The sequence below is a fragment of the Salmo salar genome, chromosome 08, assembly GCF_965601325.2.
Source record: "Salmo salar chromosome 08, fSalSal1, whole genome shotgun sequence".
Taxonomy (NCBI): domain Eukaryota; kingdom Metazoa; phylum Chordata; class Actinopteri; order Salmoniformes; family Salmonidae; genus Salmo; species Salmo salar.
The window spans coordinates 23,760,001-23,785,624 of record NC_138298.1 but is presented as its reverse complement, the minus strand read 5'-3'; the positions used below and the strand labels follow the sequence as shown (position 1 = coordinate 23,785,624).

General features: G+C 47.5%; 1 protein-coding gene across 5 annotated transcripts in view; it reads right to left on the bottom strand.

Moving 5' to 3' along the window:
* Positions 1 to 25,624, bottom strand: part of LOC106595273 (zinc finger protein basonuclin-2) — a 586,672-nt gene that overhangs the window by 410,445 nt on the left and 150,603 nt on the right. The window contains exon 1 of one of the 5 annotated variants that reach the window (XM_082978468.1): positions 3,223 to 3,447. The exons of the other annotated variants lie outside the window; for them this stretch is intronic. Within the exon in view, the coding sequence (XP_082834594.1) occupies positions 3,223 to 3,228 (6 nt within the window). The 5' untranslated portion in view covers positions 3,229 to 3,447. Of the gene's footprint in view, positions 1 to 3,222; positions 3,448 to 25,624 lie in introns of those variants that run through there. 5 annotated transcript variants of the gene reach the window in all.

Sequence of the window (25,624 nt, the reverse complement as noted above, 5' to 3'; positions counted from 1 at the left end):
TGGTATGAAAACATGCTAGGCTGAGTCTGGGAGTAACTGAAGGATTGACACGACCACACAGTGTGACCGCCAGCATGTTGGTGCTAGAGAGCAGTAGCAGGTCCAGAGAAGTGAGGAGAAGAAAGAAGGGAGCGAGGAGGGGAGGGAGGAGGAGAGAGAGGGAGCGAGGGAGGGAGGGAGGAGGAGAGGGAGGGAGGGAGGGAGGGAGGGAGGGGATGTTTTTTGGCGGAGTGGAGGAGTGTTAGGGATGAAAGTGTGTGTATGTGAGAGGGGGAGAGATGACCAGCAGCATCTGCTCTCTCTCCTAAACACACACACACTGGACACACACACGGGAGGTATTAGTCAGAGCCTAAACATCTCGCACCCTCGGCGACCCCGCCAGGAGGGGACTTCTCCGTTGTCGACGGTTGTTGGCGTGGGCGACGGGACACACAAGGAGGGAGGCGGTTGATGGGAGCCTGACGACAGGACAGGAGACTCACCTGGTGAACTTTTAGTCAGCGTGCCGGTCCCCACCACACTACACTACACACACCCTTCTGCTCCTAACTCCTAATTCATACTCCAAGTCCCCACCACACTACACACACACCCTTCTGCTCCTAACTCCTAATTCATACTCCAAGTCCCCACCACACTACACTACACACACCCTTCTGCTCCTAACTCCTAATTCATACTCCAAGCCCCCACCACACTACACTACACACACCCTTCTGCTCCTAACTCCTAATTCATACTCCAAGCCCCCACCACACTACACTACACACACCCTTCTGCTCCTAACTCCTAATTCATACTCCAAGCCCCCACCACACTACACTACACACACCCTTCTGCTCCTAACTCCTAATTCATACTCCAAGCCCCCACCACACTACACACACACCCTTCTGCTCCTAACTCCTAATTCATACTCCAAGCCCCCACCACACTACACTACACACACCCTTCTGCTCCTAACTCCTAATTCATACTCCAAGCCCCCACCACACTACACTACACACACCCTTCTGCTCCTAACTCCTAATTCATACTCCAAGTCCCCACCACACTACACTACACACACCCTTCTGCTCCTAACTCCTAATTCATACTCCAAGCCCCCACCACACTACACTACACACACCCTTCTGCTCCTAACTCCTAATTCATACTCCAAGCCCCACCACACTACACTACACACACCCTTCTCCTCCTAACACCTAATTCATACTCCAAGCCCCCACCACACTACACTACACACACCCTTCTGCTCCTAACTCCTAATTCATACTCCAAGCCCCCACCACACTACACTACACACACCCTTCTGCTCCTAACTCCTAATTCATACTCCAAGCCCCCACCACACTACACTACACACACACCCTTCTGCTCCTAACTCCTAATTCATACTCCAAGCCCCCACCACACTACACTACACACACACCCTTCTGCTCCTAACTCCTAATTCATACTCCAAGCCCCCACCACACTACACTACACACACCCTTCTGCTCCTAACTCCTAATTCATACTCCAAGCCCCCACCACACTACACTACACACACCCTTCTGCTCCTAACTCCTAATTCATACTCCAAGCCCCCACCACACTACACTACACACACCCTTCTGCTCCTAACTCCTAATTCATACTCCAAGCCCCCACCACACTACACTACACACACCCTTCTGCTCCTAACTCCTAATTCATACTCCAAGCCCCCACCACACTACACTACACACACACCCTTCTGCTCCTAACTCCTAATTCATACTCCAAGCCCCCACCACACTACACTACACACACACCCTTCTGCTCCTAACTCCTAATTCATACTCCAAGCCCCCACCACACTACACACACACACACCCTTCTGCTCCTAACTCCTAATTCATACTCCAAGCCCCCACCACACTACACACACACACACACACACCCTTCTGCTCCTAACTCCTAATTCATACTCCAAGCCCCCACCACACTACACACACACACACCCTTCTGCTCCTAACTCCTAATTCATACTCCAAGCCCCCACCACACTACACACACACACACACCCTTCTGCTCCTAACTCCTAATTCATACTCCAAGCCCCCACCACACTACACACACACACCCTTCTGCTCCTAACTCCTAATTCATACTCCAAGCCCCCACCACACTACACTACACACACCCTTCTGCTCCTAACTCCTAATTCATACTCCAAGCCCCCACCACACTACACTACACACACCCTTCTGCTCCTAACTCCTAATTCATACTCCAAGCCCCCACCACACTACACTACACACACCCTTCTGCTCCTAACTCCTAATTCATACTCCAAGCCCCCACCACACTACACTACACACACCCTTCTGCTCCTAACTCCTAATTCATACTCCAAGCCCCCACCACACTACACTACACACACCCTTCTGCTCCTAACTCCTAATTCATACTCCAAGCCCCCACCACACTACACTACACACACACCCTTCTGCTCCTAACTCCTAATTCATACTCCAAGCCCCCACCACACTACACTACACACACACCCTTCTGCTCCTAACTCCTAATTCATACTCCAAGCCCCACCACACTACACACACACACACACACCCTTCTGCTCCTAACTCCTAATTCATACTCCAAGCCCCCACCAAACCTGAGAAGTATTGGAAGAGCTCCTAGATTTAATCTTGCAAATAGCTTAATATTTTTTATTTCGCCCCTTTTCTTTTCGTAGCCAAAAGCCTGTTGTAATTGTTTGTAAGTAATCTCCAGGTTATGTAAGTGTGGGGTTTTGTCTAAACTGAAAACTACCGTGTGTTATGTTATTGATTGGTCGGGGTTCAAGACCCACGACCCACAGCGCAATATTTGTTTCTTTCTGAGGAGCTATGTGCAAACAAATATGTCAGAGTAAACATTAGCATCTAAACACCTGGGTTTCCTCACAGACCAGCTGTGATAATACAAGCTATGTTGAATCAGGAGGACTTTGTCCTTAGACAGCATTCACAACCACAAACAAACACTTTTTGGGTGTATCACTGGATACTCCGTAATGACCGTTCCGTTATGACATCAACACAAGCTTGCACGAAAATAATCCAAATAAGGTCATTTAAAACGTCCAGTTCCAATCCAAGTTCCATCTGACCTTTGACCTCGGGACCTCCATGTTGCCATGCCATTCAAAGCCCTGAACTACTGGATGTCTCAGCTGTTGTCTGTAATTACCTGCATAGTGAGATGCCGGCTCCTGATCCGTACAGGAGGTCCCCTGGTCAGATCCTGCTATCCCAAGGTAAGCAATCTTTCAATTAGACTATGTACACACAGCACTGATAAACGCTAGTGTGAGAGAGACTCTGCGCTGTACTCAAACCCCATGGCTACATTAGTGCAGTGACAAATGTGCAAGTGTCCCTCCCACACCCCAGCCACACGGAGAAGGAGAGGAATGTAGCCTGTGACTAAAGGAAAGTCCATCTGGGAGCTTACTTCTTTATCTGCCTTTACAAAGTTCACAGATAGAGGGACTGAAGTAGAGGTGAGACAATGTCTCAGTGTCACAGGTCAATAACCACGAGAGAGAGAGAGGTGGAGAGAGAAACAGAGAAATGGAGGGGAGAGAGAGAGAGGAGTGGAGACAGAGAAAGGAGAGAAAAAGAGAGAGAGAAAGGGGAGTGACAGAGAGAGAGAGAGAGAGAGGAGGACCTGTTGCGACAGCGAACCTCTCCAAAAGTGCCAAGTGCACACTAATATTTAGTCTTGGCGATGCATACCAGTATTTCAGTATCTAAACATTGCAGTTCTCTATAGAACTTCACACCCGCGGGGCAACTTCAACTTCCAATCCACAACTATGGGCTTGAATGACTTGCTGCACTGGAGTTCCAAGTTGTAAAACTCAGAGTGAAGCAGACTCAACATATGCAACAGGGAGGATGGTTGGTTGCCAGGGATTTGATTGCCATCCTGTAAATCGACCCGACCAAATTACCAACCCACCACCCAGGGGCCCTCCGTCGGTCCACCTCATAAGAACTGGAGGGGGGCTCCTTTTAGCAATTATAAAGCTATCGACGACTCGCTCGACATATGTTTGTGTGTCTTCCAGGCTTCTAGCATTAAGTCATTATCTGAACAAATTGTGACAGACTTTTTTATTGCCACCCAATCATGAAACATGCGCCAGTGGCACCGCTCTTAACGAGCTGCATGTTACTCCAAACTACCTCCCTCCGTCCCCTCAACTCTGATTCCTGCCTCCCATATTTATCATTTTACCACATCCTAACAATAACACGGCCTGGGTATGGTGCAGCAACAACATGTCGGGGCCTTGCTGGCCCTAATGGATCGCATGCGTTACCGCGGTAAAGGCTGTAAGTATTACCAGCTGTGACACTCTCTCGTCCTGGCAGCCTAGTGGTGGTTGGTGGGGGGGTTTGGGGGACAAAGCAAGCAGACTCATCTAAGTGCAGCTGGACCAGAGGGGGGAGGAGGGGGTGGGGGTAAAAGATGTGGAGAGTGGGGGAGGGGGATGAAGAGATGGGGAGAGTGTGGGGGGGGGGAGACAAGAAACCACAAGACTTCGTGTTTCCAGCTGCCTTTCTCAGGGGCTCGGTTTTCTCTCCTCCCGGTTTTCTCTCCTCCCGGTTTTCTCTCCTCCCGGTTTTCGCAGGGCTCTTTTTTGTCCCCTTTTTCAAAGAAAAAAAAAGCACCCCCCCCCGGCCCTCCCGTTCTTCGGCCATCTTTGTTTGGACAGGGCTCTGGAGCTCCAGAAAAGCTCTCTCAGATGTGCTGAAGTAAGGGAAAAAACCAAACAAACTGGCTCTTGCACACATTCACAAACACTAGTACACACACACACACACACACACACACACACACACACATAGTACACACACACCGTGTGACTGCAAAAAAATCCATTCAGTCACACAAGCTCACCACCACACATATACTTGCACACATATGTTCATATTCAGACAACATGCACTCCAACTCCACTATCGACCAGGGACAAATTAGCATGGAAGCAGGAAAAGAGCCCCCTAACTCCCCTCTTCACTGTGGCCTGTAGCAATAGGATATAAGATGCATTCTTTTTGACATCGTGTGTGTGCCCTCGAATCTTCGGATCACAGCACAAGGCGAATTTCGAGCATACCTCGACATGTGTTACCTCTTTGTTATGTTGACTTTGTACGGCTATACGAGTTGTGATACTGGAGCTAAACACTGGGCCCGGCCATGGGGCCCTAAACGGCCGCCCCGGCCCCAGCTTCCTTCTTCGTTAAATAACAAACACCCAGAGTGAACCGTGAAAACAGAGTTTTTTTTTTTAACACAGCACCACAATAGAGATCTATAAAAGCGTATTAAAATAAACCCATAAAATGTCACTCAATGCTGCCTCTAGCAGACATTAAGTCCCCCTGCCCTCCTCGCTAAATTTGAAATGTTATTTGTCCGATTCTGTTTCCTTGCTGTGTTTCTTACAAAGCCGTGGGATTTTGGTGAATGAAAGACTCTTGTCCAACGTTGATCTAGTAACATATGTATTTAGTAAGAGACAAGAATGTTTCTTGAACTAGCTTTGAGTCGCTATTGCTTCAATTAAGAGACAAGAATGTTTCTTGAACTAGCTTTGAGTCGCTATTGTTTCAATTGAGACAAGAATGTTTCTTGAACTAGCTTTGAGTCGCTATTGTTTCAGTTAAGAGACAAGAATGTTTCTTGAACTAGCTTTGAGTCGCTATTACTTCAATTAAGAGACAAGAATGTTTCTTGAACTAGCTTTGAGTCGCTATTGTTTCAATCAAGTGGCTAACTGCTACTGGGTCTGTGTGAACAGATAGAACTGATATAGAGCAACTAAACCATTGTCATTTAGAGTAAATGGACAAATAGATAGAAAAACATTGATCATATTTCCAAAATGATCATGGCTATAATGTTTTAAATAAACAAACATGTAATAGTGTTTTGAGAAAATGTGAATATTTTTCAGCCTTAACATTTGTAGTGGTAAATGTTTTAGGGAGTCGTTGAATTTTGCATTAAGACAATACAAAATAAGAGATTAACAGAATAATAACGAAATAACAGATTAACAGAATAATAACAGAATAACAGATTTTACCCTTGTTTATTGATTTTCTTTCTCTCTCTCCCTTTTTGTCTCCTAGCGACATCATTCCCCATCTCCTCTTCTCTTCCCCCTGTGATGACTGTGCTAATATATTTGAATAATGAAGGCGAGTCATTTGAATATTCCTTCAGTATTAAAAAAGGATGTTTTTACATGATGCAGCAATATTAACCCTCCGTAATTGGGCTCTTTGGACTTTACCAGTAGAAATACTAAATTATTTACTTATGTCGACAAAATGTCAAGAGACACGCATCCAAAAATAATTACCAACGATTCAGACAATGTTGTTTTCATTTTTTTCTCTCGTTCTGCTGTATGTGATCGGAATTAAATAGAGTATCCCCTGATCTGTGTGTGTGTGTGTGTGTGTGTGTGTGTGTGTGTGTGTGTGTGTGTGTGTGTGTGTGTGTGTGTGTGTGTGTGTGTGTGTGTGTGTGTGTGTGTGAGAGAGAGCTCTAATGAATTCTACTAAAGGAACAAAAGGGTTTGAAATATTCTCCATGTTTCATGTTGTGTGTGGACTCTGGAGAGTCTCTCTCCAATCTTCTCTTGTCGTATTAATAATGAAGACTAGTATATTGATTGTTTACAGCTGGGGGTGACTGACGTTACCGCACTTGGATAGCGTTTACACCGTCAAGGGTCTTTGTTGGGATAGCGTTTACACCGTCAAGGGTCTTTGTTGGGATAGCGTTTACACCGTCGAGGGTCTTTGTTGGGATAGCGTTTACACCGTCGAGGGTCTTTGTTGGGATAGCGTTTACACCGTCGAGGGTCTTTGTTGGGATAGCGTTTACATTGTCAAGGGTCTTGTTGGGATAGCGTTTACACCGTCGAGGGTCTTTGTTGGGATAGCGTTTATACCGTCGAGGGTCTTTTTGGGATAGCGTTTACACCGTCGAGGGTCTTTGTTGGGATAGCGTTTACACCGTCGAGGGTCTTTGTTGGGATAGCGTTTACACTGTCGAGGGTCTTTGTTGGGATAGCATTTACACCGTCAAGGGTCTTTGTTGGGATAGCATTTACACCGTCGAGGGTCTTTGTTGGGATAGCTTTTAATGTTGTAATCGAAATGTGTTGGCTGTGATCTGGCATGTAGGCCCTGGTTGGGTCCTCTCGGTAGGTGTGTGTGTGTGTGTGTGTGTGTGTGTGTGTGTGTGTGTGTGTGTGTGTGTGTGTGTGTGTGTGTGTGTGCAAGCACTGACAGATAGGCGTGCTGATGCCATGTTTCAGTTCAACCCTTGAAGTGGAAATTAGGTTTCTCTGTCATCTTGTAACTAGTCCAGTTCTCACAAAGTCAGCAAGACTCACACCCCACACCCCCTTCCTTTACCCCCCCACCTCACCTCACCCCCTGCCCGCCTGACACCCACCATCCGCTATCCCTACCCCTAACACCACCAACCCTGAACTCCTCTGGCCAGAATCTAGAGTGACATGGTGCCCGGGAGAACAGATGGAAACTATCCACTCTCATTTCAACTTTTATTATCTTCCATTAAATTGAATACTTGAGAGAGAAAGTGAGTGAGGAGGCGAGAGACAGAGAGAGAGAGAGAGAGAGAGAGAGAGAGAGAGAGAGAGAGAGAGAGAGAGAGAGGAGGCGAGAGACGAGAGAGAGAGAGAGAGAGAGAGAGAGAGAGAGAGAGAGAGAGAGAGAGAGAGAGAGGGGAGTGGGGTGATTTTCTCTCTCCCTCTTCAGGTGGTTGGTCTTTACGTTTGCCAAGGCAGTAAAGCCACGCGGTTTCTCAAAAGAGCCCAGTCAAGTGGATTTATGCTGGGGGAAGCACATTCAAGCACGCAGTTACACACTCGCATTCAAACATGCACTCGAGCTTAAACACACACACACACACACACACACACACACACACACACACACACACACACACCACACACACACACACACACACACACACACACACACACACACGCTTGGTGCTGGATGGCAGAAAGAGGGAGCGAGACACAGTGGAGAGTATTAGCGCTCATACAGCTGACTACAGACAGGAAGGAGAGAGCACTCACTTCCTGTATGTCATTTCCTGGCTATACTAATCTGCCATCTTCCAAACATGACATGTAGTACCAAGTAGTATCCTAAAACATCAAAGTGAGCTCACTGACATTGGGCATTCTTTGGGCTCTAAATGGGCATTGTCCGACCTCCAATATCATCATGCCACACCCCTCCATTAATCTCCCTTTCACTAAAAGGAAAGAGTAACCCCTGGTAAGTACTTAGAGTTAGCCCATACCACGCACCCCTCACACAGGCAGAGACAGAGACAGAGACACAGGCAGAGCAGAGACAGAGACAGAGACAGAGACAGAGACAGACAGACAGAGACAGAGACACAGGCAGAGACAGAGACAGAGACAGAGACAGACAGAGACAGAGACAGACAGAGACAGAGCCACAGGCAGAGACAGAGACAGAGACAGAGACAGACAGAGACAGAGACAGACAGAGACAGAGACAGACAGAGACAGAGACACAGACAGAGACAGAGACAGAGACAGAGACACAGACAGAGACAGAGACAGAGACACAGGCAGAGACAGAGACAGAGACACAGACAGAGACAGAGACACAGGCAGAGACAGAGACAGAGACACAGACAGAGACAGAGACACAGGCAGAGACAGAGACACAGACAGAGACAGAGACACAGGCAGAGACAGAGACAGAGACACAGGCAGAGACAGAGACACAGACAGAGACAGAGACAGAGACAGAGACACAGGCAGAGACAGAGACAGAGACACAGGCAGAGACAGAGACACAGACACAGACACAGGCAGACAGAGACACAGGCAGAGACAGAGACAGAGACACAGGCAGAGACAGAGACACAGGCAGAGACACAGACAGAGACCGAGACAGAGACACAGGCAGAGACACAGACAGAGACCGAGACAGAGACACAGGCAGAGACACAGACAGAGACACAGGCAGAGACACAGGCAGAGACACAGGCAGAGACAGAGACAGAGAAAGAGACAGAGACAGAGACACAGGCAGTACAGGTCAGTGTCTCTAACACTACAGCTGTGGGAAAATGCCCCAGCCTCCCAGGACAACTCCTACAGCCACGGTCGGTGTCAGAGACCAACTTTTTTTTTTGTCAAATAAAAATACTTAAAGGAAGCAGCCAAATGTGAGCAAAGGTCCTCATCACATGTTATGGAGAAACGTATTTTATGTGCCTGAGACATCTGCTCGGTTGAGAAAAAAATGAAATGGCGCCAGTGATTTGTGGGCGCCGACATATTGGGATCCATTCTCCTAGTTGTGTTATGTCCATGTGTGATGTCATGCAATCTGTGTATGAGTGTGAAAGTCCTCTTCCGATGTGCGAGTGTGTGTGTGTGTGTGTGTGTCCTCTCTCTTCTCCGTGTGTGTGTGGGCACCTGAGGGTCCGATCCCCATCCCCAACCAACCTCGGAGCGGCGAGCGACAGCTGTGCGTGTGTGTTGCCGTAGCGATAGGCATCATGGGCTCTTGTGCAGCCTAATTGGGCCGTTGCTCAGCCCGCCGAGTGGCCCTCGCTAATTAATTAGAAAGGTAGTGGAGCTGAAAGTTTTAATCAGCAGGCCAGCTCTTCTCCTCTTCCTCCTTCTATATCAAACACTACCAGCCCCACCTGACAATCACCCTCTATCTGCATCTGGGGTGGGTGTGTGTGAGGGTAGCATGTTTTACAGTGGAAATATTCAGATGGAAAATGTTTCACATTGAAATCCCGATGTGCAAATCTGGGGAGATATGGACATTTGCTAGCGTAGATGTTTTCTATTTTAATTACAAAAGTAGAATTTCAATTTTGAAAGCTGTAAAACGTTAGACATCACATTTATGTCCGTAACTGATCATTCTGTTTTTATACCTAAGTAGACTATCTGTGTGCCTATGTTCAGCCTATGTCTATGCTTGGCTGTACGTTACAGTGCTCAGTATATATATATATAGTATGTGGGAGGTCTGATTAGTTAGGATGTGGAGAAAGCCCAGTGCTCTTCCTGTGTGTAACTATGTAACTATGTATGTGAGTGTGTGTGTATCATGTATCCCGTGCTGACAAGAGTCTGGACTGAACTCTGTGATCCCCCCAATAAGTATGTGAACAGTGTGCGTGTGTGTGTGTGTGCGTGAGTGAGTGTGTGCGTGAGTGAGTGTGTGCGTGAGTGAGTGTGTGCGTGAGCCATATCCCCTTTCTAAACGTCTCAAAGAGATCCTTTTCCACTCGACCGCTCCATCCCTCTATCCTCCAGAAACATTTCCCCTCTCCAGGACTAAACATAATATTATTTTTGCCTCTTATCCCTATCCGTAGTTAACTAATTAAAAGCTGCCGCTCAACCCCAACACTTTCCATCTCGCTCCAAGGAGCTTTTGGAAATCACACAGCTCGTAAAAAAAAGAAGAGCCAGAACGGCTAGGGTTTATATTTCCCTCAGAAGAAGAAGAAGGGAAAAAGATGATTCCTAAACAATGTGCCTGGGCTCCACTTTGGGGACTGTGTCGTGTCCCAGGGCTGTGTGCATGCAGCAGGCAGCGCGCCACAATGATTTGCGGTGGAGGGCCCAGTGTCTGGGGGGAATCAACAAGAGAGCGAAGAGACCGACAACAAGAGGCATGCTGAAGAGGAAGAGGCTAAGCTAGTCAACCACTTCACAAGAAAGACTTGCTCTTCCTCCCACAACACTAGTAAAGAGAAGAGCTACTGCCAATGGTCTTGGATCAGTTCTGAATATGTATGAATAGAGGATAACTATGAGGGGTGAAATCTAAACTCTGACTTCAGATCAGATCATGTAAGGTAATAATGGTGAGGTAATAGACATGTTAATAGTTGGGTCAAATAAAAAGCATAGCTGAAGCACCCCCAGAGAACATTATTTAGTGTAGAGATGGTGGAGATAAACTGTAAACTATAGAAATAAATAAAGAGAGTCGTCTATATGTATAAACTCCCAGTCATTTATTGGGTAAAACACCAATGTTTCGGCTTCACTCTGCGTTCTTCACTCTGCGTTCTTCACTCTGCGTTCTTCACTCTGTGTTCTTCACTCTGCGTTCTTCACTCTGCGTTCTTCACTCTGTGTTCTTCACTCTTGCGTTCTTCACTGTGCCATCTTCTAGCTGGGTCAATGCATACTTCCCAAAGGCATGCTCAAATACAGTGTGCCATCATCATAGCTTTGTCCTCTAGTCTTTGGACCGAGGCGAGGTGTGACAGAGACTGAGATTGTGAAACACACACACACAGATGCCTTTTATCTTAGCGGCGGCGGTAGTGACACTGCATGGCGTTGTTCGTGGCTGCCCTATTCTCTGTGGCCATCTTAGCCTCCCGGCCTCGCGACGTGCTAATCAGCTAGCTGGTCTTATCTCTGTGTTGGCTTGGCCAAAACAAACACGCACCGCCTCTTTATTGCTTTGTTTTCACATGTTACGAGGGGGAAGGAGACACCATGATTACTTTACCAGATCACCGCTAGATTATTGTTGTTAGAACCAAAATGACTAAGTTACGTGCCAAATACTGGAGTGTCATGTGGGTGGATATATACAGTAGTGGCTGACTGGTGATGCAGAGGTGGGGAAATTGTTTAAAAGGTGAGGTAGAGAGAAAAAGAGAGATCTAAAGAGAGAGAAAGAGAGCGCGAGAGAGAAGCAGTGGTTAGCCTTTTTATCTCATTCTAAATGGGTCAAATATGCCTTATTAGCAGACAGCGCTAGGACTAAACGCTAAGCTAACTATGCTACACATGCTCCTCTGATAGTAAGGGAGTTAGACATAATGAAGGAGTCTTGGAAATGGTGTCATTATAGTCAGTTTTCTCTGTAACGGCTACACTCCCAGAGAGACAGAGAGAAAGAAGGAACCTGGCTGGCTCTCTCTGTCGCTAGGCTAATTGGCGTGCGTTAGACAGTTAGCGAGGAGGAGCGGGGCCGCCCGCCCGTCCCTGTGATGTGGAGTAAAACGCCGGGGCAGGGACCCATCTCACTAATGACCAGCTTCCTCCCTACGGAGCGCCCCTCGCTCCCTCGCCGTCTCCCCTGCTCCCTGCCACACACATGCTGGCACCGCCACTGCCACGGGGCAACCAGGGCGCCCTCGACCGACAAGACCCAGCCGTCATGTTGCCAAGGCCAAAGCAAGGCAGGCACCAGGGGGCATAGAGCACAGACAGCCAGAGTTAGCTGGCATCTCTCTCACGCTTCGTTGGAGCTCTCGCTCGACACCTGGAGTCGTAACCAAGGGTGACAGTGACACCCGCTAACACCCACTTTCTCTTCTCTCCCTCACACACACACACACACACACACACACACACACACACACACACACACACACACACACACACACACACACACACACACACACACACACACACACACACACACACACACACACACACACACACACACACCGGGCAGATTGACACGCGGGCTAACAGATTCATCAGCCTGTGAAAATAGCTCAGACAGCTGGGGTAAGAGGCACTAGGCTACACCCCTACCGCTAGCTGCCAGTTAGCCTCGCGCTCTTGCCTTCACTATGCATTATTAACAGGGAGCCTCTTGGCACTTGCTTAGCGACTCGTAGCCTCCGCGCGGAGTGCTAACAGAGCGCTAGCGTATCTCTGTCAGTGTGAGTAAACAAACGGCGGGGACACGGGTGTGACAGAGAAAAACGTTCTGCCACCCAGACACGAGCAGAGCGGGGGAACGGAGGAGGGGAATAAGGGGGGAAGAGGAGGAGGGGGAGAAAGGAGAAAGAGGGGGTGGCAGCATTCATATTTTATGGCTCCTCTCCGGCGTTTGTCCCCAGGCCAAATGCTGCGACTACAGTCTGCTAATGTCAGAGCAGCACTTAACCAGGCATTTCCACCGTGTCATGTGCATTAGGGAATACACAGAGAGAGATACGGAGGGAGGTGCAGGCTAGAATCACAAATAGGACATGGAGATGGATTACTGTTCCTGGAGCTGACATGTTTTAGCCCATATTATCAAGCAATTACAGTTTATTGTGCGCACAAGCAATAGCATGTGTGTGTGTGTGTGTGTGTGTGTGTGTGTGTGTGTGTGTGTGTGTGTGTGTGTGTGTGTGTGTGTGTGTGTGTGTGTGTGTGTGTGTGTGTGTGTGTGTGTGTGTGTGTGTGTGTGCGTGCGTGCATGCGGATGTGTGTACATGGGCGTGTGTCGGGGAGGTGACTGTGTCTTTAAAGCCCGTAATCTGGTCCGTTGATAGCAACCTGGTGACAACGCTGACCTCAGCCCCTCAAGGAGACGCTAGATAAGACACACTCTCTATGGATCAACTGAAGAGCATCACACTCACAACAGTACAGGAGAGAGAGATAGAGAGAGAGATAGAGAGAGAAATAAAACACCATCAGCACTTCTGCCACTCCATTTACGACCAAGACGACAACCCCGTCCCCCGTCCTCCATCCTCCGTCACCATAACTACAGTATTTCCTTATGAGAGTCACAGTATTTACTTGATTTCCCCCCAGGTTTATGTAAAGGTTAAAGTAAAGGCTTATGGGAGAGTTCAGGGATAGGACAGTGGATTTAGACTGACATGTGATAATATAGCTGTGCTGGTATGTGTGGAATGGACCAGTCACCTGTCCCTGAGTTAATCTTGTTGTCATCAGGGCATTCCCTTGGCACTGTCCCTCTGGCACACAGAGAGCCTGGACAAGGCCCAGAGTAGGCCCCTCGGACATGGCTGGCATGCACCCCGTCAACACTGAGACCAACAGAGCAATACTCCCAAAGGGAGGGGCACTGGGAGGGTGAAGTGGACACTTTTACCTCCATCTGTCGTTACCTCAAGTAGCCTATAATCATTATAACATGAGACTAATATATATGGAAATAGATATACTGTACCAGGAGACCAGTCTTCATTGCGGAAATTGTCTGACATAATATAACGCATCAATAATAGATACTAATATATCTATAGATACTCTCATATAGTTTATGCATTGAACATTTAAATGTACCTTGCTTTTTTATATGCACGGCTCTCGGAGTGGTGTTGTGGTACAAACGGCACGACCCCTAATTTGATCCCACAGGAAGTCAACTATCAGTAAGAGGAAGTAGATTAAATCCTACAGAGTGCCCCACCCACTTTTAACACTTTACTGACCGCAGACCTCTAGGCATGTCAAATGATAAACTGGGTGGTTCGAGCCCTGAATACTGATTGGCTGACAGCCGTGGTATACCACGGGTATGACAAAACATGTGTTTTTCCTGCTCTAATTACGTTGGTTACCAGTTTATAATAGCAGTAAGGCACCTCGAGGGTTTGTGGTATATGGCCAATATACCATGGCTAAGGGCTGTATCCAGACACTCCTCGATGCATTGTGCATAAGAACAGCCCTTAGCCGTGGTATATTGGCCATATACCACACCTCCTCTGGCCTTATTGCTGAAGTATATCATGATATGGTTTCTACTCAGGTTTGTTTATCGTGATACAGTGCATTTACTTGGGTTTCACTTGTAATTTGAGAGAGAGTTGCTCCATTGATTAGCTAGTAGACTTCTTCAAAGTAGAGAAGCTGTAGCTTTAGGAATTGAGTTCACAGGGCATAGTGAGAAGGATCGCGGATGGTATCGACAACGTGTGTGTGTGTCGAAACCAGATGAAACAGATTAATTACGCTGGTATTTTTCTGTGTGTGTGTGTGTGTGTGTGTGTGTGTGTGTGTGTGTGTGTGTGTGTGTGTGTGTGTGTGTGTGTGTGTGTGTGTGTGTGTGTGTGTGTGTGTGTGTGTGTGTGTGTGTGTGTGTGTGTGTGCGCGCGTGCAAGTGCAAGTGTAAGGGAGAGTGTATGTTATTAATCTTGTTCAAAGGCAGGTGGTTTTAGCAGTGAGTGGGACATGTTAAGAGAAAGTGAAGGAGATAATACCAGCAGAGCCCTTGGACTTAACACACAGCGCTAATGAGAGATAACTCCGATTAGCAATTAGCTTCTACCAAAGCAAAAACAATAGAGACTAAATCAGCACCAAGGCTAACGACTAACCAAACGCAAAAACATCTACGGGTGAGCTTAGCGCTTAGCTTAGCACCATTTCACTCGGTGGGATCCTGAGGCGGCGGGGTGGAAACGAGGGAGAGGAGGGAGGTGAGAAAGGTTGTTTTCACACCTCTTCCAGTAGAACAATCTCTTATCATCCCTCGTTATCCTCCTAATGCTCATCCATAATTGTCTAGCTGGAGTGTGCTACGTTGCATGGCTAATGCAGGCAGATTGCCGTGATGTTTTCCCTGGCTATTTATGAGGTGAATGTCCACTTACACCCCCTAACAGGTTAGCGTTAGCGGCAGCGCTACTAAATCTGGGCTAACCGCGGCTAAAGGGAAATAATGTACTGTATGTCGAGTGGGTGTAAAATAAGAAACCAAAATCAACACTGGGTTCTCCATCCGCTTATAGCCCACTTACTTATTATAGCGGTGGTTACAAACCGTTATGCTAATCCAAAAGCTAATTAAATTAGCTTACATTACAAGAAATCATCTACAGGGGCTTTATGAATACATCCCCTTTAACTCTCCACACTTCAAAAAGCCAGTTTTCCACTGCTTGTTAGCAAGAGACCGGGATCTGAGAGAGCAGAGCCCAGCGCGCTGCGGCTAAAGGCAAGCCAGGTCTCTTAAGTGTCTGTCACCCAGTGATCTAACCTAAAGGAAGCTCTTTGTAGACCTACTGTGTCTCCTCAGTGACTACTGGGATGGGGACGAGTCCTAGCTACACACACACACACACACACACACTAGCTGTTGTGTTCTGTGCCTGCAGGTGACTGCAGGGCTTTGTGTTGTCTAATCCTGGTGGAGCTACAAGACATTAAAACAGTGAAGTGATCTCTGAGCTGTAGCTGCTTCCAGGGATATGTCTCGTCTTGTCTTCACACTGATGGGAGGTTAAAAACAGAGGACTCACTTTCTCTCTTTCCTTCTGTTTCACTATCTTTTTTTTGTCGATCTTTATATTTTACTCTCTTTAGTTCTCTCCCTCTTTCTTCTTCTCCTCTCTCACCATTTCTCTGTTTTCAGCTCACTCTCCTTTTCCCCTGTAGCCAGCCTCTACTTCTTTACTCTCTATTCCCCCTCTCCCTCCCTCCCTCCCTCCCTCCCTCCCTCCCTCCCTCCCTCCCTCCCTCCCTCCCTCCCTCCCTCTCCTGGTCTTATAGATCTGCTGAGGTCTCAGGAGGAAAATAGAAGTCAAGCTATTGTCATTTCAAACAGTGTGATAACCAGACACCGGGCTGCCCACTGACAACTCTGGGGAACCGCTGGGGGTTTGACTGTTAGCTCTCCTCCTCTCTCTCATCCCTCCCTCCATCCCTCTTTTTTTCTGGATATCTCGCAGAACAGCTAACCTCACTCTACCTTCTCTCCATCCCCCTTCCCCTCCACCTCTTCTCTACCTCAGTATATCCCCCAACCTCAATCCCCCCGTCGCCACCCCCTCCCTCTCCCCTCCTCTCTCTCTGTGTTGTCGGGGTAGCTAGTTGCTAGTAGTTGTTGTTGTTGATGCCTGGTGCTGTGTATGTGCTCTGTGCTGCTGCACTCTCCTCTCTCCCCTCCTCTCCTTTGCCGTGGGGACCAGGGGAATAGTTGTCTTGGTTGTACCAAGGTCAGTGCTCTCCACATGACAGTTCTCTTGCCTCCTCGACAAGCAGGGAAATCAATACTTTCGGACTGTGGCGCTGCCCTCGGTGTAACAACTACACAGCTGCCTTCCCCGTGCTGAGGCACCTGACACGTCTCTCCACATCTACACAACCCAGCCCGGGAGAGACACAAACCCCTCCATCTATCTGATCCGCATCCCAGAGCACTCTTTCTTTCTCTCGCTCTCTTTCCCCTTCTCCCTCTCTCTCTCCCCTTCTTTCTCTCTCCTTTTCTCTCTATCTCTCTCCTTTTATCTCTCTCTACCGCTTTCCTTCTCTCTATCTCTCTATCTCTCTCCATCACTCTCTCTCTCATGTATCTCCCTTGCCGTATGTATGATGTTGTGTTGTTTGGTTATATGTTACTTTAAAGATATGCAGACTACAGAGGTGAACTGTGCTTGGATAAGTGGTGCAGTGTCTCTAGGTGTGAATGTGTTTATACATGTACGTACACTTTGCGAGTGGCATCGGAGAATGCAGTGGAGAGGAGAGTGAGACACAGAAAAGAAGAGGGGCCACGGGCGACATTTTTAATGCTCCACTAAGGCCTGAACATGCCTCCCTCTGCCTTTTGACTGCCAGCTAGACGCTCAGAGAACGAGGGAACGACAAAAAGACAGCGAGGGAGAGAGAGCCCTGGCTGCGTGCCCCAAAGCGATTGTTAACCCTGCCTCTTGGCCTGCCTCTAATGAGGAGGAGAGAACTGCATGGCCAATTACAGCTGCAGTCAGTCCCCCAGCAGTCAGTGACTCGGTGTAAAACTCTGTCTGTCTATCTCTGCCCCCGAGGAGGAGGGCCAGGATCGACCGGAGACCCCCTCTCAGTCACTTGGAGACACACAGGGAGCCAGAGACGGACAGAGAGACTGCTGGGGGAAAAGGGGAAAAACATCCACAAATGTGGCTGAGAAGCTCTTGTATGACAGTGGGTTGGGGAGGTGTGTGTGTGTGTGTGTGTGTGTGTGTGTGTGTGTGTGTGTGTGTGTGTGTGTGTGTGTGTGTGTGTGTGTGTGTGTGTGTGTGTGTGTGTGTGTGTGTGTCACCCATCACCACAACCATTTTTCCTTCCCCCCCATACTTCCCTGTCCCCTTCCTCCCCTGGCCTGAGAAAATGAATCCAAGAAAACAAACAGCCACTTTAATGAATTAGATATTGAGCGGATCATTACAAGAGTTCTATTAAGTCAACATGGGACACAATGAGAGACTGTAACCTGGGGATGAACGGGCCTGTGTTGTTAAAATGAGAGGGGATATAAAACACTTAACCCTTCCACTGCCTTGTCAATGAGGCCCACTGCAAGGCAGTCCAACTCTCTTTCTGGTCTTATTTGACGCAGCTCACTAGAATACAGGGGTAAGGTTGGAGCAGGACACGTTGTTGTAATGTTTAGAGGATGACGTCAGTGTGGAACAGAACGTGTGGTGGCTGTCCTAGAGAGAGAGACAGCCACATGGGAGTCTGCTCTGGTCCTTTCTGTTCCAACACGACTCTGCTGTGTTCCAACAGGCACCTCTCCTCTCTCGCGCTCCCTCCCTTCCCTCGCTATGTGTGGCGGAACCACAAAGGCGGCAAAGCATCATGGGAGCCTGCCATTACAGAGGCAGCCCATGGAGATGTGACTTGTTCTTGTAACGTAAGGTTTTCTTTTCTTCCCTCTCTCATTCCCTCTCTCGTTCCCTCTCTACAAGACTTAATGGGGTTGCAGAACATACTCGCCAGTGGCAAGAGTTTAAACAAATAAAAAGGAGAAAAAGTGCTCCTTTCTATTTTTTTTGGACCCCGTTACAAATGGACAGACAGCAGAGACACACGTTTAGAAAAAAGAAAATAAAGAAAAAAAAGATGGTGGAGGGTCCAAACTCCAAATGCTTTTAGTGGGAAAGAGGATGGATTTATAAGGCATGTGTGGTGCCAGCCAGCCAGCCAGCCAGCCAGCCAGCCAGCCAGCCAGCCAGCCAGCCAGCCAGCCAGCCAGCCAGCCAGCCAGCCAGACAGACAGACAGACAGACAGACAGACAGACAGACAGACAGACAGACAGACAGACAGACAGACAGACAGACAGACAGACAGACAGACAGACAGACAGACAGACAGAGAATTGACAAGAATGACATGCTCCATCTGTTCAGGCTGATAACTGTTTTCATTGGCTCAGGCTCAGAAGTAGTACTTAACTTAAGAAGTCCCAGCCCGCCTTGCTCAACACTGCACAGTGCTGACTCCTCTGCTTTCTATAGGGCCAACCATGTACAGGGGAGATTTCCCTTTCTGATAAGTATCTCATAACTAATCTGTGACATATTGGTGTCCATTTAGTCAAAGTGATATGATTTCTTGGCATATTCTAGGCACTGGACAAGAGGATAGGAGGCTAGACAAAGAACCTCCTCTCCTGAGTATTACTGGCAAGAGGAGACGCCTGTTTTTCACTTCACCTGTTTGATTGAGAGATTTCAAAGGAGGTGTCTTCCCCCCTCTCCTCCTCTCTTGGATGGACAGAATCTAAACAACCCTATCTCCTCCCTGTTTCCCCTCCAACAGACAGGCTTTCTCCTGAATTAAAAGAGGAAACAATTGATTTTCTCCGTTGCTTAAATTTGCAACCTAATCCCCTAGATATATCTTGGATATACGGCCCTGTCGATAGACGTCCCTGAGACTGACAGAAAGCAGGCCAGATGTACAGTAGAGGAGAGAAGGGGGGTGGGAGGAAGGAGGGAAGGATGGAAGGAGGGATGAGACAAGACAAAGGACAGACTGAGCCCACTCTGGTAGCAGAGGTTCCAATGCCTCAGTTGGTTGGAAGTTGAAACATCGGATTAGTGGGTTTGATTCCTGCATGGGTCATATAAATAGACTTCCTTGGCTGGATGTTACTATGGATAAAAGTGCCTGAGAAATTACCATATAACACTTGTGGTCAACTATGGGCATGACCCGGTCACACATCAAATCACTGATCCTACGAGATCCAGTATTACTGTGAGTGATCTATTGGAGGTCCACATTACCAGAACAACCTCCTATTTATACTAGTTCTACATTACAACACTAATAAAACTATCACCAACATACATCTGCCTAGTGTAACCAGCCACCGGCCAACGTAACCAGCAAATAACGTCAAGTTACACAAGAAGAAACCAGCAAACCAAGCAACTGAAATGAAATGGTCTGGGACTAAAAGCCTCAAATGGAGAGGGGAAGGGAGAAACTGGGAAACAGGATCCAGGGACCTCTCAGTACCAGCCACAAACAACACACAGAAACTCCTCCACCCTAATTCACTCGAAGTACCAGGGTGTTCTCATATGGCTCTTAATGTACCCTATAAATCTCTGCTATGCTGTTCTAGCTCAATGTAAAGCGCTGGACTTAGAGCATGACTGAGGTAGTGCAGAGACTATAAGGAGAGTGTCTGTGTACTAGCAAAGCGTATTGTTGACAGTGGTGGTTCCATTCAGTAATGGTGACCGTAAGGATTGTGGGGACCTTGTAGTCCTGCTGTGTGGTTTGAGGGGACTCATTCCTGTGGGTGTCCGTGACTGATGTCGTGTCAACTCCTCCGGTCCTCCAGTGCTCCTAAACCCTATCCCATAAACCCCCTGTAGGGGTATGGCCCTCTGCCAGGGGCCGTGCTGTTGTTGGCACGGAGTTCTCTGTGGTCCCGGTCCTTGTGAAGGCCATCGTATTCCACTGTACACGTGCATGCACACACACACACACACACACACACACACACACACACACACACACACACACACACACACACACACACACACACACACTCTCTCACACACACACACACACACTTTCTCTCTCTCTCTCTCTCTCTCTCACACACACTTTCTCATCCACTCACACAAACCAACACACATACAGTAAAATACAGACCTTCCTCACACGCATAATTACGCAGTAACAATACACAACAAAGAAACACAAACACACCCACACACACAGAAACACACACACACCCACACATACAGAAACACAACACAATGTATGCTTCACGGCCCCCTCATCTGGTTCCAGTTTGGTGCAGATGCTCAGGTTTTATTGCTTCAGTCTAGTATTTCATGGCAGATTTACCCGGCGGTTTGGTCCTTCATCAACTACAGCTCTAATGACGCCACATCTCTTGTAAATTGCGGCGCACCAATAATCTTCCGCTCAAAAGGGACTTTTTCTGCAACTCCCCGGATCAGCTCCAACTCCCCAGATCAGCTCCAACTCCCCGGATCAGCTCCAACTCCCCGGATCAGCTCCAACTCCCCGGATCAGCTCCAACTCCCCGGATCAGCTCAAACTCCCCAGATCAGCTCAAACTCCCCGGATCAGCTCCAACTCCCCGGATCAGCTCCAACTCCCCGGATCAGCTCAAACTCCCCAGATCAGCTCCAACTCCCCGGATCAGCTCCAACTCCCCAGATCAGCTCAAACTCCCCGGATCAGCTCAAACTCTCATCCCGCTCACACACACGCACAGGCATGCACACTCAGCATAGTAGTAGTTTCCGTTGACCGTCACCCACACAATGATCACTTACAACTCACAACTGAAATAGGATCTCCATGCTGTCACCACTCTATTCCACGGTAGTGGACGGACAGAATAGATCCCTGGGATCCTAGTGGGTGGTCTGGTTGGCGTCAATAGTTTCAGGTTGTCGTTGTTGTTTCATTAACAATGTAAAAAAGGAGCACACATACTCTTTCCATTTACCTACTGCTAGGCTGCATTTATGAAGCACTCCTGTCTTGTTTAGCTAGACTGCTTTCCCCAATGAACCTCTCGAATGCCATTTGTTTTTTAATGTCAGTCCACTAAAGTAACCGTTCATAAAACGACTTCTGTTATTCTCTAACTATTAACTGAACACACAAATACACACTCTTTATCTCCCTCTCTCTCTTTATATACACTGCTCAAAAAAATAAAGGGAACACTAAAATAACACATCCTAGATCTGAATGAAAGAAGTAATCTTATTAAATACTTTTTTCTTTACATAGTTGAATGTGCTGACAACAAAATCACACAAAAATAATCAATGGAAATCCAATTTATCAACCCATGGAGGTCTGGATTTGGAGTCACACTCAAAATTAAAGTGGAAAACCACACTACAGGCTGATCCAACTTTGATGTAATGTCCTTAAAACAAGTCAAAATGAGGCTCAGTAGTGTGTGTGGCCTCCACGTGCCTGTATGACCTCCCTACAACACCTGGGCATGCTCCTGATGAGGTGGCGGATGGTCTCCTGAGGGATCTCCTCCCAGACCTGGACTAAAGCATCCGCCAACTCCTGGACAGTCTGTGGTGCAATGTGGCATTGGTGGATGGAGCGAGACATGATGTCCCAGATGTGCTCAATTGGATTCAGGTCTGGGGAACGGGCGGGCCAGTCCATAGCATCAATGCCTTCCTCTTGCTGACACACTCCAGCCACATGAGGTCTAGCATTGTCTTGCATTAGGAGGAACCCATGGCCAACCGCACCAGCATATGGTCTCACAAGGGGTCTGAGGATCTCATCTCGGTACCTAATGGCAGTCAGGCTACCTCTGGCGAGCACATGGAGGGCTGTGCGGCCCCCCAGAGAAATTCCACCCCACACCATGACTGACCCACCGCCAAACCGGTCATGCTGGAGGATGTTGCAGGCAGCAGAACGTTCTCCACGGCGTCTCCAGACTGTCACGTCTGTCACATGTGCTCAGTGTGAACCTGCTTCATCTGTGAAGAGCACAGGGCGCCAGTGGCGAATTTGCCAATCTTGGTGTTCTCTGGCAAATGCCAAACGTCCTGCACGGTGTTGGGCTGTAAGCACAACCCCCACCTGTGGACGTCGGGCCCCCATACCACCCTCATGGAGTCTGTTTCTGACCATTTGAGCAGACACATGCACATTTGTGGCCTGCTGGAGGTCATTTTGCAGGGCTCTGGCAGTGCTCCTCCTGCTCCTCCTTGCACAAAGGCGGAGGTAGCGGTCCTGCTGCTGGGTTGTTGCCCTCCTACGGCCTCCTCCACGTCTCCTGATGTACTGGCCTGTCTCCTGGTAGCGCCTCCATGCTCTGGACACTACGCTGACAGACACAGCAAACCTTCTTGCCACAGCTCGCATTGAAGTGCCATCCTGGATGAGCTGCACTACCTGAGCCACTTGTGTGGGTTGTAGACTCCGTCTCATGCTACCACTAGAGTGAAAGCACCGCCAGCATTCAAAAGTGACCAAAACATCAGCCAGGAAGCATAAGAACTGAGAAGTGGTCTGTGGTCACCACCTGCCAAACCACTCCTTTATTGGGGGTGTCTTGCTAATTGCCTATAATTTCCACCTGTTGTCTATTCCATTTGCACAACAGCATGTGAAATTTATTGTCAATCAGTGTTGCTTCCTAAGTGGACAGTTTGATTTCACAGAAGTGTGATTGACTTGGAGTTACATTGTGTTGTTTAAGTGTTCCCTTTATTTTTTTGAGCAGTATATATATCCCTCTCTCTCTTTATCTCTCAATTCAACTCCATTTCAATTTAAGGGGCTTTATTGGCATGGGAAACACATGTTTACATTGCCAAAGCAAGTGAAGTAGATAAACAAAAGTGAAATAAACAATAAAAATGAACAGTAAACATTACACTCACAAAAGGTCTATCTGTCTCTCTCTTCAATGGTGGCAATGTATATGAAGTATTACAAAATTGAACAGTATATTAGAGCAACAATATTAACAGAAAATAAACAAATCATACATGGAAAAATTATACACAAAAAAATCTCTCTCTCTACTCTCTCTCTCTCCTCCCTCCCTCTCCTCTCTCTCTCTCCCTCTATCTGACAAGGGAACGCGAGGCCCTGACAGAAGAGTTGTGTTGAGTGTCTCTTAGCTGGCTCGTTTAGTCCTGATGGCTTAAATGATTTCATCACTATTAATGACAGGGACTACGGCGCCCCGTGACGACTCGCCAGATGCTCAGGGACCGCCGCGCATCCCTCTCTCCTGTCTGTCTCTCCACTCTCCCTCCATTCTCCTCTAACTCACTCTCTCCTTCCCTCTGTGTCTCTGGCTGATTGTCCTCTACATGTCCCCTGCAATGCTCTGTATTCTACCTTTTCCTCTCCTCCTTTCATCCCTCCATCCTCTCCTCCTTGTCCATATTCTAAGTAGTGTGTCAGAGGCAGGAAGTAGAAAGGTTAGGGTAAACGTTATGGACTATGGTTGTGGACAAACTGTAGGTTGTGGACTTGATGCTATAGAGCAACACCAAGCAATATAACCCTTCTACTCATTCCCCTACGAATGAACTACAGGCATACAATCTAAAGACAAGAGGTCCCAAAGGGACACAGCGTCATTTGACTGATCAATAGAGAGATAAGGAAGAGGTCAGCTGGCATAAAGCCAGGTCCTCCTCAAGAGATTAAACCAATCAGAACGATGCCTCCCAACAAGGAAGTGTTTTGCACACAATAAGCATTTCCCAATTCCCCATACCTGTGTTCGCTTATTAAGCCATCCGACATAATGAGTTGATTTTCAGACAGCGACTTCATTTCGCGACTGCATCACGGCATTGATTTTATTTTCATTCATTTCGCTAATGAAGAGAGCTTGAGCCGTTTGAGCCGCTCCTCCGTGCCAGCTTCATAATGCCGTTTTAATTCCAGGGGCGTGTGCAGGAAGCTAGTCTTTAAGTGGCTGCATGCTGTGTCCTTCCTTGCATTGTGGATGGCTGGCTTCTTATGAGTATACCACATCTCGGGGTCAAAGGTTTTCACAAACACCCCATTACACACCACTAGGGTTAAGGGGTAGTCGCTAACAGGGTGTTCAGCCTTAATATGATATGCAGCTTACTGTACATGGTGTAACCTTCTTGTACAATTCTGTATAGTAATTCATCATTACCAATTTTGTTCTCATTGTGTGTAAAATAAACAGTAGATTACTGATGATGAAATGCTGGCCGGAATATATGGATCCTAAGAAGTTTTCTGACATATTTGTATTTCTCATGACATAGATTCCTTAATTCCTATAGTGGTCCATGTTATAAAGGTGGGGACTGGACTAGAACTACAAGCTGTTACTGTGTTCTGTTGCCAGGGCCTAAAATCTCCATTAATGTGAATGGCTCTAGACTTCCCCCTGAAACAGACAGCGGGGACTACGTCTTTAAAACAAGCTTTCTTACTGGAGATATGGTCATTCATTTCAAAGGCTTACATATGGAAACATGGACTCTTCCCAGACGTGTTCCTGTATCCTCATCTCTCCTATGTCCCGGACCAGGCTTTGGGTAAATACATCTCTCGTAGCCATGGTAAAATCGACACGCCATGAATTTATTAATTTTAGAAAAACTGATAAACAATGTATTAAATGATTCTATAATTACTGGATTGGCCAATTGATTCATATGAAGGGGAACATACAGTATGGTGGCTTGGCCGTGTATGGGAGTTTCATGTATTCAATGATGTTGTACATACACTACTTGGAAATTACAGTTACCTTTACAAGGTTACCTCTAAAACATTGTTCATTTTTTTATTATTATTACTTTTTATCCCTTTTTTCTCCCCAATTTCGTAGTATCCAATTGGTAGTTACAGTCTTGTCCCATCGCTGCAACTCCCGTACAGACTCAGGAGAGGCGAAGGTCGAGCGCCGTGCGTCCTCTGAAACACGACCCCGCCAAGCCGCACTGCTTCTTGACACACTGCTCGCTTAACCC